The sequence below is a fragment of the Motacilla alba genome, chromosome 13 (genome assembly GCF_015832195.1).
Source record: "Motacilla alba alba isolate MOTALB_02 chromosome 13, Motacilla_alba_V1.0_pri, whole genome shotgun sequence".
NCBI lineage: Eukaryota > Metazoa > Chordata > Aves > Passeriformes > Motacillidae > Motacilla > Motacilla alba.
Window position 1 is genome coordinate 8,489,121 of NC_052028.1, and position 18,066 is coordinate 8,507,186.

The following is an 18,066-nucleotide window of genomic DNA, read 5'->3' on the forward strand; positions in this document are numbered from 1 at the left end:
CGCGGCCGCGTCACTGAAGGGGGAACGCTGGAATGCTGGAATAGTGGAATGGTGGTGGTGGAACCGTGCGGTCACGGGCTGCTGCAGTCGCACGGTCATGGAACCAGCAGTGCTGGGAGGCCCTTTAGACCGTCCAGACCAACCCTGCACCAGCACCGCCACCGTAGCCCCTAAACCACATCACCCAGCGCCACATGCCGGCGCCTCTGAAACCCCTCCAGGGCCGGCGACTCCACCGCCTCCCTGGGCAGCCGGTCCAGTGCCCGGCCCCCCGACAGTGAAAAGGTTTTCCTGAATATCTGATCTGGATGCTCCAATCTCGGCTTTAAACCGGTTCTGCTCCTCTCACTGCTCGTGTCTGCCATGCTCCTGGGAGCTGAGTGCGCCCGGTTCTGTCGGATCTCTGATGTCTGGAAGGGCTCCCCTTCTCCCAGCAGCGCTGGGTTCACTGTCTGAGGCAGGAAACACTCAGGAGCGGCTCCCGGTGAGGGGGAAGCCAGCCTTGCCCAACTTGCGGGCTGTCGCTGAGGCGGTGGCCCTGCAGTGTCTCGCTGTCGCAATGGCATTGCCTCATCGGGCACGTCCCGCACCGCAGCTCTTGCCATCTGCAGCCACCCACGGCCATGGCCTGCTCGTGAAAAATACAAATACTAATCAACAGCCGCTGCAGCTGATCCAAGCTGTTCATTGCCCACACATACTTGTTTATAGAGAGGTAATTCACTTACTGAGTTCTGTAATAAAGGACAAATAAGTCACGTTATCTTGTTTTACCCATGAGATAAACACGTGTAATGTGCAGTTGTCAGAGCTTAGGCAGCACTAAGAACAGTGCCACATCTGGAATTTAATTCTACTAAGTATTTTTGGTTTGTGTGGTACAAAACATGCACCAAGATGTTGCCAGTCTTCTGCTGGAGCCACAAATGTAGATGAAATTGTTTTCACAATTAATATAAAGACAGAGTAAAAGATGACATTTCAATATTTTATTCAAGTCAGGTTTGGGTTTTTTATCCATTTTTAGTAGTGTCAAGTACAGCATTTTGGGGTCTAGTTCCACACAAAATGGAAGACTCTCTAAAAATGTACCCATTTAGTTGCTAAAAAAAAGTGGTAATAAAAGAAAACTCCGTTTAGAATTAGTGATGCAACTATGTGATTGCAGTTGCAAAGACTCTTCCCTGATTATGTCCATTTTACAAGCTTTTTCATCAGTGCAAGGGGAAGGAACCACAACACAGGACAGGCAGTATTGGCTGAGTCACATCAAACCTCCTCCACAAGGACTTGGACAAGGTAGACAACCTAAAGCATTCTGGAGACAGCAGTAGGTGTGGGATAACCAAGTAAGACAAACCATGGATGAAACACATATCTAAAAAAATAAATTTCAAAATCCCTTTTTCAGACAGTTTTGCACATTCCCTCATTGACTGAAACCTTAGGTGTCAGAACATTTTGCTTACACACTGAACAGTACAATATAGTGGTCTACAATTCCTAGGTTTTAGAACACATTATCACATTCCTTGTGCCATCAATATATTAGTAGAGGTAACCAACACCTTCCTTCCTTCTTATCATGTGGCAGCTGACAGATGTGATGAGCAATTACATAAAGAAAAAAAGCTAGGATTTTTTATTTATGATTTCGTCTCCGCTTCTTTAACATCATTTTTAAAGCTTAGCTGTCTTTAACCAGGACTAGCAGGACAGATACGTAGCAACACTTGCACCCCAGACAAAACATTGAAAGGTACACTATTTTCTGAAGGTAGCTATGCTGTATTTTCAGATTAGCAATTGTGAAATCACTCCTTATGCTTCAAATTCCAATCCTAGACCAAGTTTGTGACCCCCTGCATTGATATTCTTGCCATCCAACAAAGCTGACAACGTCAGTTTGATACCTGCAAAAGAGAAAAGGGAGAGAAAAGTCAACTCAAAACTTGGAATGAGCTTTATGTTCAGAAAGTGCCTTGTCTGTTACTGCTTTAATTTATTGGGTAGCCAAGTTAATGGGATTTGGCAGCTGGCCTTGAAAGGACTGGGCATTTTAAAACAATTTGCAGATAAGAAATCTTTTTGAATTATGAAATTTATAATAAACCATGATGATAGATTCTGCTTTTTATCACTTTGAGTAATTAAAGCTCTGAGCCAATTCACTGCTGCTGGTCTACTGATTAATCTAATTTTAGAGTCCAGAATTACAAAAACCTGGGACCTTGATACATACTCACCTTTCTAAACCACTTTAAAATCTGGGTATGAAAAAGCCCAAGCCCCATCTGCAGTAATATCTCATGTCAATCTGCTCAGTATTCTGGCAGCAGATTTATTACACTACATTAAAACCAATTTTGCAGCAGAAAGATTGCCCTCTTCCTGGGCCAGGGGACCTTGAGAAAGTCACATTTCTAAGAAGAATAAACTCTGCAATGGGAAGCCTCTAAAATATTAAAAATTTAGTAACTGATCTGTGACATAAAATATTATACACATACTTTATATCAACATGAGAGACTATTTGACTGGTCAGTGGACAATGGTCTCTAATAATTCTGCTTCCAACAGATATCCAAAATTAACAGAACAGTCCCTAGAAAAGTTCATCACTGGCTTGCCAAGCAAGAAGAGCAATCTTACAAAACCCATCATACTTATCACCAAGAAACTTCTGATATTTCAAGATTAAAGTATCACTTAATTGATTCTGAGTTTTTTATGCATAGACTTACCTGGCTTTAAAGTCTGAGTGTATCCTAACCCAATCAGACTGGAGTTGTTCACTTTAGCCTTAAAGGGAAACAATAAAGCATTATTTAGTAATAAATAGTAAATAATAGAGTATCTTTCTTCAGAGTTCTCTATGCCTGAGAATTATGCAACAGCTTTTAAGCATGTAGGGATTTCAAGTTTTAAATCCCAGATAAATCCAGAGTTAATTTTTCTACAACTTAAATCCCAAATCTCAAAGAATCTACAGCCACTGTAGAAAAGAATGGGTTTATTAACATTGTTTTTGTGTCAGTCTGGAAAAAATTAAAAATTCTCAAAATAGTGCCCAGTAATACAATAAAACATTCTGTTTCTTTTAAGGAAAATCCAATAGCCATGCTCTCAGGCTGCCAAAACCAAAACAAACAGATCCAGCTACACAGCAGAGAACTGCATCAAGAGCGTGCTCTGCTGATGGAAAGGCTGCTTTCCATTTCCATTACAAGCACTTCTTTTCAAATGCATATAAATGTACATGCGCAGGACTCACAGAAAAAGAGGCATCTGGGTCAATCTGATACTTGGCTGCTATTCCAAAGCGAGTGTTGCTATTTCCAGCTGTCCAAGCCAGATTCACAGCAGTTTCCAGTTGATCATTCACCTTCTGGTAAATGGAGCCGCCGAATTCTGTTCCATCATTCCTGGAAGGAATGCATTAGTGTCGTTTTAAACAGCACCCCAAAACAATCATCTTTTATTTTTCCAGTAAGAGCTGTATTTGCACAACATCCACTTACACCTCATTAAATACCCCTATAACAACTAAGATAGAGACATTAGGCCAGATTGGTTATGAAGCTATTTTTAGACACTTCAATTCATTGCAGATTTCCACAACTTCTGAAACTGAAAACAACCCATGACAGACTATCAAAAATTAGACCAATGATGACAGCTTCTAATTTTCCCTTTCCTGTAGATGGGAATCTTTGTAGTAGAGAGATTTATTTTTCCCTGTGTGACTCTGAAATAATTCTTTTCCCTGGCAAATGTTTCCTTGTGCCCTGAGAGGGCTGTACCCCAGTCACAGAGCCTGAGTCATCCCAAAACTGCCATGTCAGCATGCTTTTACCAGACACAGAGGAACTGTATCACAGGTGAAGATGCCAGTTTAATGTGCAAGTCTATAGGCTTTTGCAAATGAGTTCCATTTGCAACAGTCTTTATGGTACATCTGTGCTATGGTCTATGGACTAGAAACAGAAATGGAGCTAATTTTGCTCTGCAGAGAGCACTGGCCCTCAGCTGAATGGTGAGTAGCACAACTTCCAATTACTACTGCCCCACTGTCACACAGGAATAAAGTGTGGTAAATAAAAGGCAAAACGTTAGAGCATGCAGATCATAAAAACAAAACCAACAGACTGCTAAAGGCCTTTCACTCCTCATAAACCAGTGAGCATCTGAATTTCCATTTTTGCTTATTTTCTTAAAGAGAGGATACAAACATATTGTAGAAAACAGGCTTTAAACCCCAGGAAGATTTGGGGTTATTTCTAAACTGTGAAATAATCTGGTTCCAATTATTAGAGTACACCAGACCTTTAGTGATTACAAAAAGGGGTAGATTTAGGATCTTTTCCCTTTTACCCCTTTGGTCTGATATTCTTTAGTTCATAACAGTTGCACAAACAGCAGTGATATGCCTATTTAGAAGTTCAAGCAATAGCAACAGCCTTTTAAATTGTTAGAGCAATTCTTCCAGAAAAACACTACAATACTTACTTCAGATAAGACTGAAGCTCACATTAACTGCATGTGCTTGGCTCTCAAGAAAAGGAGGGATTAAAAAGGACTGACGAGAGCTGGTTATACAGGCAGATTTTGTGCAAGGTTCCCACACAGCTCTGTCTTGACCTGCAACATTAGCGGGGGGGCGGTCTGAGCTATGCTTAAAAAATGAGGAAAGTCATATTTAAAACTAGAAATTATCCAGCCCTACCTCCCTTGTTTTTATTATTAAAGAATAATAATAATGTCAACTTATTTTCAACTCTAATAGTAATAATAGCACTTTTTATGCCAATAATAGCACTTTTAATGCAGTTATAGTAAAAAATTAACACGAGCCCCCTATGAAAAGTAATGTATTAAGGCACCCTGAAGGCAAGTAACTTTCTAGAGTCCCTAGCTGGTTTATGTAATGCCAGGAACAAAAAAAAAAAACACAACAACATGCTTCATGCCCCACCTAGTTACATTATCTGCTCTGCCACAGCATCCCAGTGAAACACTGACCTCTGTAGATGTAAAAACCAAGCAGCCTAGTGGGGGAAGTTCCATACACAACTCTTTCTGGGATTATACAAAAGCTCTGACACGTTTTCAAAGCTGAAATACATCAACCACCTAACTAATATATTATTAAAAATAAATAAGATTTCTATTTGTATCATACATCTGCAGTTTTGTACTGTAACAGCAACCTGAGAAGCAGACCCTCAAGAATACAAGAAACAAATCTGAGCCCCTGCTGCTGCTATGAGTTTCTGCTGTTGCTTTAAGTAAGAGCAATAATAACCACAGCATTTTATAGCAAAAGCCAATAATACAATGTTTTGAATTGCTACAGCACAACTAAGCTGAAAGTCATTGCACTTGAAGGAGAAACTTCTAACTCCTGAGTGGAAGGGGACCCCACATATTGTTTTGATGGAAGTTTTCTGCCCACATTTCTGTGCCTTGGCAATCCTTCAAACATACTGTCTGGGCTGTGGGGGTTCGATTGTTCTGTAAGGCAGCGGGAGCTTCCTAAACCAGATTGCTGCAAAACAGCATGAAACGGAACAGAAGGCCTTTGAAGAAGTAGCTCTAGGAAGGCAGAACAGTTGTTCAGCCCCCAGATGGAAACAGCCTGGAATAGCTCTGCTACATGCAAAATATCCAATTACCCAAGGGCACGGAAAGGGGGGGCCGGGAGAATGGATTAGGGATTGCCTAATCTTAAAAAACTGTCTTCCCCAAAGGCATAAATTGCCTTTTTAAGAGGAACAGGAGACAGAGAAATTAAGGTTTTCATGGAATTTGATCCTGGTTTCCCACTGTTGATACATTCAGAAAGGACAAATACTTGTGCAAATATATTACTAGAAGTTGCAATACCAAATAAACTTTTACACCATATCCCTTCCAGTACTAAAACAAACCCAGTCCCTGTCTCTTCCAGTCACTCCCTTTTGCCTGTTCTTGGTCATCCTCTGATTAACTCTTTCATCTACACATCAAACCACCATTTTGCTTGATGTTGACAGGTGTAAAAAGAAAGCATTGCTTTTATTTCAGCTTTCACAAAGAGTATTTTCATAACTTATGTTTTTTATTTTATCACTAATGAATTCTAACATTCTTATCTGTTAGACAGACAGTGGACCCTTGGGTGCTCAGTGAGTTCCAGTTCCTTCCATCATGCACTCCCTCACCCACACAACTCAAAGAAAAGGTAATGCAGCTGAAAAAATACAGCTTGACATCTTTAATGAAGAATTAATTTCCAATTCACCATTCCCTTGTTCACCATTGCTGAACCTCTGACCCATTCATTGTTTAGTAAGCAGCAAAATCCTTCCAAATTCCTTTTTAGTGCCTGTCTGCCAGTACTTACACATTAGTATGAAGCTGGAATTCATCAGTCTTATAACCAACAGCGAAGTTGCTCTGGGTTACTCTAGACTTTGCTGTCTCAAAAGTCATTTGGTAGCCTGCCAGCCACCCCTCGTAGCCAAGCACGAGAGCTCCACGTATTGAAGGACCCGCAATATCAAAATCCATGTCACAGCCGATGTTGATGTGCTCCCTTTTGTACCCTGACTTAATTTTAGCACTCTTTTTCCTAAAGAGAAAAGACAGGTATCATATCTTTGCAAAGGTACACCTGTAGGTAGCAATTCCATCATATCACTTAGTTTAACTCAGTGTAATAGTTCCTGAAGACAACATGTACATCCCTAGAGAGTCACATGATCCGTCACCTTCTCAGTGTTCACCTTTACAAAATCCTAAGTCAGCTACAGTGAATTCTTTGCAAATGAGCTATAAAATGTGGTGTGGTGCCCCCAAAGCACTTCTGGACTGTCTTCTGAAAAGCAGCTGTACACAGATGGGAATTTACAAAACAATATCCTCATCTCCAACTGATACAATGGTTTTGGAAGTTTGGTACATACAGGGAAGGAATGGGAACTGTAGAAGTGTACAGGTTTGCCACCAGAAGTCCACAGTAGTGGACTTGCTTGATTGTCCCAAGCAAAAATCTTTAGCCTGTACCAGGCAAACAATTTTTAGACAATCCGAGTGAATTGGGTAATTTTATTTACTGTGACAGACATTAGGAAATCACTACTTTGTGAAAATCTCTGCTGTGAAGCAAACAGGCTGCTTCAGTGGCTCTGACATCCCCATTTCTCCTTATGGTACTTTGTGAGCTTTAATGGTTACAGCCATTTACAGCCACCAGAAAGCTGCCAGGTTAAGGCAGAAATAAACTATCCTGAGTCACCTGTTTATTTTTATACTATTGGCCAGAACAGTATTTTCTTATGTGTCCTTAGGCTGATTTTCATCAAGGGGGCAAACTCTTACAAGGCAAGACAATTATGTCTAATATGTTCAGCTACTCTTATTTAAGATTTTTTTCTTCTCTTTTTACAAGTCTTTGACCAAATCTTTACTGAAATCTTTCTGGAAAAGTCAGGCTAATTTGAAATTTCAAATCAACCTTTCACGTCAGCTAACAAAAACAACCTCCAAGAACAGTATCAGTGCTGTATCAGACCCACACAGAGACTGATCTCTTTTTTATTATTATTAGCTCAGACCCAAGAATTTCTTGTGTTTTGCAGAATCAGAAATAAAGTGCAGGAGTGCCAAAAGCACTCATCTGCAACTTCTGTAAAAGCCAGCAGTACCTCTCCCACCAATGTCACAGGGACAGCGGTAGGAACACAGTGCTCCAAAAAATGACTTTACTTGCTGAAAGATTTGTCACAGTCAGTAAGCAGTAAGGAGGGGGAGAAGAAGTCTCATATTCAGACATGGTGTATCACTGTCAAACTAAGCCAGATCACACCAGGATTGAATCTCATTCCATTTAACCAGAGTCAATCATAACTACAGTGTCTGTAAAGTGCCCAAAAAACACTTCTAGACCTGTAACATCATTCTTGAACAAGGTTTTTTCCTTTTAATTTCTCTAAGAATCCTACCAGTTAAGAAATAATTATAAAAATCGACTTGGGATTTTTCTAATTAACAAAAATATCTTGTTAATCTAGAATTAGGAGTGGACTGAAAGCAGTTGACAATGCAGAACACTAAATCTAAAAGACAGGGTGAAAGCTCCCCTGGGACTATTACCCTGAGAGCCTGCAGTGCAGTCTGCTGCTCTGGGAAGCTGATGTGCAGAGTATTTTGACTCACTGGCAGCACTGCTTGCACAAAGATAATCAGGGGAAAAAAAATAAACCAACATCTAGACCTACAGCTGCTGCTTAATCCCTGTGGCCCACATAAAACATGGCATCCAATCACCATGTCAGGAATACCCATCCACCACCCAGGCACACTGTGGCCTGCAAGAATTGGGATGATAAATTCAGCTCGGGACAAGAGCCCAGTTCTGTGTCAACCTATCAGAGCTGTGGCCAACTGGCCCCTGGAGCTCGTTAAGCTCTGCATTACAGCTGACTTGTTTGGTGCTTTTATTAAGGCAGCAGCTCATCCTCTGACATGGCCAGAAATACACAATGGAGCAAAACCACAACTTTTTCTTCACTCTCTAATTCTAACTATAATTTTCAAGCTATTGTGTTTAAGTTTGCTTGCTATGATTAAAGATTAAAAAGGGATTATTAACACTAAGATTTAGGTGACATGGACATGATTTCATCATACACAGGCTGATTATTACCTATCTTGATAACTCAGGACAAAAAATTAAAAATGCCTTTTTTGTCACTTTAGCGTACTCATTTCTTACCCAGTGTTAGGAGAGAAGGTGGAGTCAAAGGTCAGCTTCAGGCCCCGTGCAAGCTGAACAGAAAAGAAATGCAGTGGTTGGATTTCTAATTAGACATTGATGTAAGTGAATTTGCAAATTGCTTTATTGGAGCCAAAAATTACCTGATCTTCAAGAGTAATCTCAGTGCCTAGTGTGTTGTCGGTGTTCCACTTTTCTGTGAACATCAATCCATATTCCACCCATCTATATTTTGTTTCCAAACTACCACTGACTTTGCTTGTTTCTGAGTTTGCTGAACCTGAGCTTGTAAATTCCTAAAAGAAAAAAATAATTTATAGATATAATATATGTATTTGTCAATATATACATATATGCAATCAGGCAAATTTTTATACTTGTAGAACATATCAGTCATTATAATTTGTTAAATGTTAGTTCATATAAATGTAATTATATTTATTTTAAAAAAATATACAGTAATCACAAAACAACTGCAATGTTTTGAATTTCAATGTGCTTCCAAACTCACCAGTCCATTTTCAGATCTTGTTTTCAAATCAAGCTTTATTAACCCAAAACCTAGAGAGTGAGTAAAAAATATGAATCATATATATGTTGATTTGAAAAGCATTTCTGATTTATTTCTCAAAACTCTCTTCTAAATCACCTGTGAATTATTAAATAGTTAAACCAAGGGCACAGTTATCAAAACGTGTTTCTAAGAAGGAGCTTGTACTCACTTCAGATAGCACTTGACTGATGAATCCTATTGACCTCAGCAATATAACTGGGACCAAATTAGGTAATAATACTTTTTTTTTTTCCCAGTGAGCAGCATTCTGTTCATAAGCAAACTACTGCCATCAGTGATCCTGTTCATCAATACCAGGGTGCAGCCACAGCACACAATTTTCTCACAAAACCAACAACAGTTCTATGGGGAACAGGAAGAATTTTATCAAAGAAAAGTAAGTTACCCTCCCTTTCCAAACAGCAAGGGCAATGTGAAGCTGTGATTCTGTGGATTATAATGGAAGTAATTGGAGTATTTCTCAGGGGAAAGTAATAAAATTCTAACAGTTTCAGGAGTCAGGTAGACAGCAAACAAACAAATTTATTTTGGCTTTATTTACCATATCCCTTGGTGAAAATATCTCTGGCAGACTTGCCCAGGTCAGCATAAGCAGGTGGAACAGCCATTTTCTGGAAAGGAAAATTGAAGAAATAAAAAAAAAAGGAAACTACAGTGTTCATAAATTTACGTAATTCATTTAAGGAACAAGAACCTTAAGCCCATTTCAGCCCCTTTCATTTTGTATCCCCCACCCACCATTTAAATACAGTCTGAAGAAAGCAGCTATTGCAAAGAGTGTGATTTCATTTCACTCGGGAGCCAGCAGCAGCAATGACCATGTACTTGCCACTAAGGATGTGAAACAGGCTGCAGAGCTTATATATATATTTTTAAAAAGGAACTGTCTGTGCCTTTCCAAAGAGTTAACTGTTGTTTTCTTATCAGTGTAACTGCATGAATGAACTTACGGTTTTTTTCAAACCATTTCTCGGAAATGTTTCTCCTGTTTCTCGCAATGGATCTCTGCATTCTGATGTAAAGCATTAGGACCCCAACTCATTCACTAAGGAAATGTAACCAGAACAAGCATCTACCATCAGGAACATCTCTCTTCCCCTAATTCAGAACAGCAAATGGATAACATTTATGTCAGCAAAATCAATATATGGTCATTCTTATGCTTCAGTTTTCTTTGACTTTGCTATCACTATTAATGGGTTAAGGTCTCTCCTTAGACTTTGACCTTTAAGTGTTTTTCTGTGCACCTGAGAAAAAATGACCTTGCTGAGAAAAATTCAGCCTGCAGGGAGACTACCCTGTGAGGCCAGGCCATTGGGAGGGCAGCCACAACCCTGCTTCAGCAGCAAAATGCAGACTGGAGCCCCCTGCAAAGGCACAGCCCAGTGCTGGGGACATTGCAGGGGCAGCTTCCTGTGTTTTCTTTCCTGGGATGCCCACATTGCCATGGAGGTCCTCACTTTCCCATCTTGAGCAGGCCCTGACATTCTTAGTCAGTGGCCTCCTGCAAAAGCCATAAATGCATCCCATTTTCTCTGCCACTGGGAAAATTGTCTCACCATATAGAGAGGAGAAAATAGGATCCTGAGAGGAACAAACCAAGCAAATCTTTTTTATCCAAGCACAATAATTTCTACTCCCTTATTCAAATAAAGTATTTTTTTAGGGGAGGCAAAGTCAAGTGATCTGAAATGGTGCACATCTGTCTTTGTAGACAAGATTTCTGAATTCTACATAGCAAAGAAGATAACTCATATTTATAAAGCTAATCCTCTCAATACCAGATGTTGCATTAAAATTCTATAGTCACTAACTTTTGGCTATTCAAAAGTAATAAGCAGTTTACTACATATGCATGCAAATGCTTAAAAAACTGCCTGACATTCTTACTCCAGAGTATTCAATGTTAGCAGAAAACGACTCCTTTAAATCCCACACAAACCCACTAGCTCCAAAGGCACGAGGGTGCCTTAATATCTCTCTGGCTGCAGCCTGGGATGCAGCTCTCAGGCAAGCTCACCACCCCATGGAGATCAGATAGGGACTTTCAGCAGTCACTCAGCGCCTCAAGCACTCTAGACAACAAGCTGGTGCCTGTTAAAGCAGGATATTGCGATTGCATAAAGGAAGAATCCCTATCCTAGAGGGAACAAAACAGATCTAGTGGCTGAATAAAAGCAAACAGTCTTTTCAGAACATGAAGTAGGATACAAGGGTACATACTATGGTGTAGCTTCAGTTGCAGACTACTTGGGTGCATGTCATTTCTTCCCAGCTATATCCAGTATTAAATTGCATCCCCAAATACACAACCAGCTAAAGAGTTAAAATATTTTTTAATTTATATTCCAAAGCAGTTTTAGCTGCTTATATTGCACTTAAATTTCTCTGCTTGGGTTTGTTTTGTGAAAATATAAAAGCAGGGATTTAATTTTTATACACAAAATCAGCCTTAAAAAGGGGGAAGAAAAAGGGGGAAGAACCCCCAAAATCATAAGCAGAAAAATTCCCTAAGAATGTATAGCCATATTCGTGTAAGTAATTCTTCTGCTCCTCATTGAAGTCACTAGAAGAAGATGCAATATCCTGCTTGGAAATCACCCCCCAAGTCAGGCAGCACTCAGGAGAGGGATGGCAGGAATCACTAAGAGCTGTCTCTGTACAGCAAGTGCTTCTGTCTTGCCAGAGCAGCCCAGCCCCATGAGAACCGTCTGATGGATATTGCCATTTAGCATCATCAAAAATTAAAAATATTACAAATCTCTACACTTGAAAAATCAAATAAGCATTGCTTTGAAAGATAATGGACCGCTCTGCCAGCTGCATCTCAGAATCTATCAGATCTATTTTATCAACAGTCCCTTTGAGTCACTTCATAAAATCAAAATATTTTCTTCATAAGTGAATGCTGTATGCCTTTGGGTTGAATTTTCTCAGTCATGTTTTTCCCTTCTCCAAACCGATGAAGCCAAGTTTTGTTCCCTGATGCCTGTGTATCCCCTCTGGCTGTGGCCAGGCTCGTCAGGTGCATGAGCTGTGCCAGGCTACTCCACTGCTGCAGTCTGGGCCCAGAACAGTGGGAGACATGAGAGCTCCACTTAGACAATTACTGTAATTAGGGGACAATACTGAAAGCCAAATCCCTGCTGGTTGTAAGGCAAATCATATAACACACAGAGAGCGAGGTGTTTAAAATTGCTGAGTGTGGAAAACGCTTGGAGCTTGTACTTGGTGGCTAACCTTGCCATTGTCAGCAAGAGCAAAACAAAAATTTCTGTTTGCACTGGCTAATAAGAAGCCTCTTGTTTAACAGATGGAAAACAAACCTGATTACATCCTGTGCGAGTACAGGTTGTAAGACAAGCATGCTTAGCAGGGATTCAAACTCTTAAAGGATCAAGGAACGGCCGTGGCCAAGTGCCCTTGCTTTTCACCAGTGGGATCCCTGCACATTAACTCAGATTAGGTTTGGACTGAAATGAATTCACTGCTTTTATCCTTGTCCAACTGTGCAAATAGCTCAGCATGACTACGGACCTCAATGCTCGCACAGAGCAGGCCAAGCAGAATATCTGTAACATGTTCTAAGTGAAAAATATTTTGGTTTTCTTGAGTAAGAAACACCATAGCACAAGTGATGACTGAAGAAAACCTGAACTGAGGAGTAAGCTCCAAGTGCTGCTGTGAACATACCTCCAGGAATGCCTGATTTATAACTGCCACAGGGAGAAAACAGGAGCTCCCTTTGGAGCTGCAGGACCCAAGAGGCAGCCCCAGTGAAGATTTCATGACAGCAGGCCAAATTTGAGTGTTTTCCAGTGTCACAGATGGCAAAGTTTTCACTCTATGATGCAGTTCTGGGCAATTAAATCAAATTCAGTCCAAAAAGTAACAAACCCACAGGGTGCCTTGGCAAATACAAGGATTGGCTGCAACCAAAGAAAAACTCATCTCTGCTTGATAACTGTCATATATGCTGAGGTTAAAGTTTCCCTGCACATACTTATCAGGTTTATGATATTTACATGGGGAAAGGAATGATCTAAAAATTTAAGACAAGAATCAAGTCCATTATAAGAATAAAATTCCCATGAAGACAATGGAAGTCTATCAGATTGAAGGCCAAGAAAGTAAAAAGGTTGGGTTTATCCTTATGCAGCCACATTTTATTCCCAATAAATCTAAACTCATGTACCATTTCTTGATGGTACCAGTAGTTCTGAACATTCCAGCTCCCTGTCTCCAAAAGCATGAAAGTAGCACAGTACTTGCTACTTTTGCAAGTAGCAAAAGATGCTACTTGCAGGGTGGATACATTACAGCTGCTAGGAACAGCTGGGAGGGAGAGACAGCATTGGGCTATGTGACCAGATACAGTCTGTCTGCAGGGGGAAAAACCCACATGAGGGTCTTTTGCCTCAAGGTTTAAAAGACAGTTTTATTTTTCATTTATCTCCTTCATTAAAGGAAAAGTTATTCCTTGGAATGAAGCAGCTTTTAGGTGCCTTTCTGGACCCCCAGCCTGGGCAGTGTAATTTCCCAGCCAATGTCTGTTGTGTCAGTACACCACTGGATGGGTGGGCACACCACAGGCTGGGGCTTTGCTCGCAGACAGAGCAGGGCCCAGCTCCCTCCACATCCCATGGCTGCCTGGAGGCACCAGCTCTACTTGGCACCAGCATCCCTCCACAACATCCCAGGCTCCCAGGGGAGCTCAGTGCTGGCTCCACACATTTGGTTTTATGACTTCCCTTCAAGTCATGCCCACAGTCTGCTTCAGATCAGGTTCAGCAGCCTCATTGTGCAGAGATTTAAGAGCACACTTACCCCTAAGTACATGCACAGTCACACAGAGGTCAAACATCAAGTTGGGCACATTCATGAGGCTTTTGAGAAGCCAGTAAAAGCACGTGGTTTGTAAACACTCGGCGTTATTAGACACAATACTTGACAACACTTTTTGTCCCAACTTGCTACTGTGCCAACATCATATAATCCATGCACCATTATGACTCAAAATTTAAGATTGGGAGTTCACAGTTTCTTTTGTTGCAGGCATTGTAAAGCCATGCAGCGTCCCTGTGACACTCGCAGGATCCCAGCCCTCCTACTGCAGCTTTGCTCTGGAACTGCATGCATGATGGAGCACATTTAAAGGAGGGTTTATGCAGTAACTCTGTAGCCCAATAAACAGAGGAGCATAAAGGAAATAAACCCCTTAAAAGCAGATGTAAATATTATTATTTAGGCTATACTAATTATGGAATTAAAGAAAGAGACAGCCTGCTCTTAATCTTATGGGAACACGTTAGGAACTGCAGTGTTGTATGGCAGCCCCTTATTAAACTATCACATACGAGTATTGATTAAATTAACTTGGGGGAAGTCACAGCTTGCTGTAGCTACTGCAGTTACTAAACTGCAAGGGAACAACACAGAAGCACATCCCCACATGGTAAATTAAGCTGTTTCTGTTAAATACCTGCAGAGGAGGAGAAGAGCAGTGCTGCTGTCCCAGCCCGTGCCACCAGCATGGCAGGGCCCAGGCCAGCGCACGCCCAGCAGCGCACTCAGGAAGGGACATGTCCCTCGCTCCCAGCCCCACTCAGGAACACCCAGCACCACATCAATGGGGATGAGTAATTAAAATGGAATTTTGTCTTCCAGCACAATGTGACAGCTCACACAGGAAAGGAGCATCTGCTACACCAGTGGATGTGTTTTTCCCTACCTGCAGCAGATGCCAAGCCCAGGATGGCCTGAGCTGTGCATCCTGCCTCCATCCTAACAGTGCCAGGGCTGGGGACATCCTCCTGCTCCTAGAGCAGCCAACAGTGATGTCCTCACACCTTCACACCCCCATACATACACCCCAAACTATGGGCAGGAAGAAAAGGTGGATCAGGGCAAACCTTTGATGGAGAGCACTGAGGGGAAGCATTTTTCTGGAATGTCATTACATTAGTGCAAAAGCCCATTTCTGACAAAAATTCATAGGTGAAATGCCATGAGAAAAGTAATTATTCAACCATCCACTGTACCCAACAACACAAACTGCAACACACCTCTATTCTCACTAAGTCATCTGAGAAACAAGCTGGGATCTGTTTCTGCTGGAATCACTATAAATATTCCCCAGAGACACAACCCTGCATTGGTCACTGATGATGAGTCAGCTCCACTCCATTTTCTGAAAATTTTGCTACCTTTTTTTTTTTTTTATTTTGCAAATACCTAAAGACTGAATGAGTCAAAGACTTTTCCCCCCTCCAGCAAGAGTTGTTCCCAGCAAGGGCTGTGACACGGCAGAATCGAGGCAGCTGCCCCTGTGGCCCCACAGTACTCAGTACGGGAGCCGAAAGCAGAGACATTGGGGATTTTTAAACTGACATTATTCCCCACAAGTACAAACCTATATTCTGAGAATAAGCAGAATGAAACGGAAGAAGAAATCCGTTTGCCTGCTTGGCTTGAGGCTTGGGGTTTTGGTACGTATCGGAATGAATTTGCCAACCCGCAAGAAGGATGCCGGGGGTGCGGAGAAGCGAGGTGAAAGGGATGTCAGAGCCAAGACGGTGCTAAACGCGGGCAGGTACGGCCACCTTCGACCTTTGCTCCCCGGGAAGGAGCAGCACGATCCCGCATGCTGCAGCGCTCGTCAGGAGCCGCACGCCCGCCGTGGCCCAGTGACCTTTCTGCCGCCGTCACGGGGCCAGCGCCCGGTTCGCTGAGCCCGGCCTCCGCGCCGCGGCCGGCGGCATCCCGGGATGCGGTACCCCGCGGCGCCCGCTGTCCCGCCACCCGCGACGTCCCGGCCACCCGCGCCTCCCCAGCAGGCCCTCGTGTCGCAATGCCCGGCATTACGTAAGGACACGGTTTGATCCCCGTTCCGCCGGGCCGCGGGTGGGCAAACCCGCCCGGGGCGCTGCGGGCTGCCCCCGCTCCCACGCAGGCCCCGTGACCGGGTCCCGCCGCCCGCATCGCCCGCGCCGCGGCCCGGGACCCCCGCCCGGGACAGCCCTACCTGCCCCCGCCGCTCCGCTCCGCCTCGGCCTCCTCCGGCGGCGGCTGCCCCTGCCCGGTGCCTCCCCGGGCTCTGCGACGGCCGCGGTGCGTGACGGCGGGCGGGGACCGGCGGGCGGGGCGGGGCGGCCGCGGCGGGCGGGGCGGCCCGGGCTGCGGGGCCGCTCCCGGGCACCGGGCTGCGCCCGCTCAAGGCACCGCAGCGGCCCCCGGCTGCGGCATCCGCGGGATGCGCCGGTGCCGGCCCCGGTACGACCCCGGGCACCTGCAGCGCCTGGGTACCAGAATCCCCGGCTCTGCGGGAAACGAGACGAGGTGACTTTTAAAGGGCCCTTCCAAGGCAAACTGTACTGATTCTGATGAAAGTCCCCATTTACTCTGAATTAGCTACATTAGAGTTGCCTAGAATTCAATTTAGAATGTAATTCTAACTCCCCGTCTTGTAAAAATTTCAATTCCCCATATCCTGGTTGAGGCAAGACTGGTGGGAAAGGAGGAAGGGAGGATTTGAAAGAGGATCTGTGAGCAGGTGGGGCTGTGTATGATATCTGGTGAGTGTTCTAAGGAGCTGCCAGGGAGCCAGGGCTCAGCGAGGCAGCAAGATCCCCCCGTGGGGACTGACTGCGGGGCGTGGAGAGGCTCGCATGAATTAGGGAGCTGACGGCTTTCCTAACTCTCCCTCGGATAAACGAATCAGCCCTCACAGCTTGCAGGGAAGCTGGACTGGGTCCAGAGCAGCACTCTCCTGGTGACAAAACACTCAGCCAGGGAGTGCTCTGCTATCAGAGGGGGACAGAGGTGGAGCTGGGCCACTTTCAGGATGAGATATCAGCCCAGTCCTGCACTATTTGGGACGCTTAGAGCATCACCTACAAGATAAACAGGGGAATCATCCCAGCCAGGAAACTGCTGGTGGTCTGGCTGGTCACCCTTCTGCCCTCACCACGCAAGGGATGTCTGTGTCAAGAAAAGAATCATTACTGAGAGTTTACATCCCACTCACAGAAACATTGTTTTGTTTTGTTGTTTGGGTTTTTTTAATTGGTTCTTTCCTGCTCTTTCTCCCTTGCACAGTGGCAATGGATGGTGAGAGGAGGCAGTTTCCCTGCTTGTGCTCTTACCTAGCTCATATCTTTGCTTTCCCAACAGCATTTCTCTGGAGGACACTGCTCCCACAGCCGTGGCAGGGCTGTACCCCATCATGTGAGTGGTGCCCTGGCACAGCCCAGCAGCAAGGTTGGAGTCATGCAGCTGAGCACACACACAGCACTTGGGAACTTTGGTCAGGGTTCAAACTAAATAAACCCTGCAAGGAACTTAATGTTGAACTGAACTATATAAATGAAGTGGCTTGTGGAATTCAGTGGGATCTCAGGAATTTGTTGTCATGCCAGGGTGGTAGAGGGGAAGGAATTGTGTGTAGCCACATATTGACCTTAGAAAGGCAGCTGAGGCAGCAAAGGCTGAAGGAACTGTGCTGGATATCAAATCCACATTAAAATAAAGTATGCAGCCTGCCACCAGGGTAGGAACCCATGGAAACAAGAGGTCTCTTTAAAATTTGGAAAGTTCTTCTGACCACAGTCATTCTGTTGATCCAGGCACCACTATGAGTGTGGGTGTTGTAACCAGAGCGCAGAGTTGCAGTCAGGGTGAAGTGTCAGCTCTCAACACCCTCTCTGTTCTCCCTCTTGCAGCAGCTGGTACCTTC

The 18,066-nt window shown here is 43.5% G+C and overlaps 1 protein-coding gene across 1 annotated transcript; it reads right to left on the reverse strand.

The window, feature by feature from the left end:
* Positions 1-974: 974 nt before the first annotated feature.
* On the reverse strand, positions 975-16,469 carry VDAC1 (voltage dependent anion channel 1). Its single transcript, XM_038150182.1, has 9 exons — positions 16,357-16,469; positions 9,874-9,943; positions 9,270-9,319; positions 8,902-9,054; positions 8,759-8,811; positions 6,386-6,613; positions 3,275-3,425; positions 2,745-2,802; positions 975-1,913 (listed from the first exon to the last, which is right to left on the reverse strand). The coding sequence occupies exons 2-9, from the start codon at positions 9,938-9,940 to the stop codon at positions 1,822-1,824; spliced, it is 852 nt and encodes a 283-aa protein (XP_038006110.1). The 5' UTR covers positions 9,941-9,943; positions 16,357-16,469; the 3' UTR covers positions 975-1,821.
* Positions 16,470-18,066: the final 1,597 nt, after the last annotated feature.

What these genes read in the sequence shown, in the direction of transcription:
- VDAC1 (XM_038150182.1), bottom strand. Translation starts at nt 9,940, where the DNA reads ATGGCTGTTCCACCTGCTTATGCTGACCTGGGCAAGTCTGCCAGAGAT. An exon ending in AGATTACTCTTGAAGATCAG is followed by an intron (nt 8,812 to 8,901) that starts GTAATTTTTGGC and finishes TTTTCTGTTCAG; the next exon opens with CTTGCACGGGGCCTGAAGCT. An exon ending in ACCTTCTCTCCTAACACTGG is followed by an intron (nt 6,614 to 8,758) that starts GTAAGAAATGAG and finishes TTTTCTCTTTAG; the next exon opens with GAAAAAGAGTGCTAAAATTA.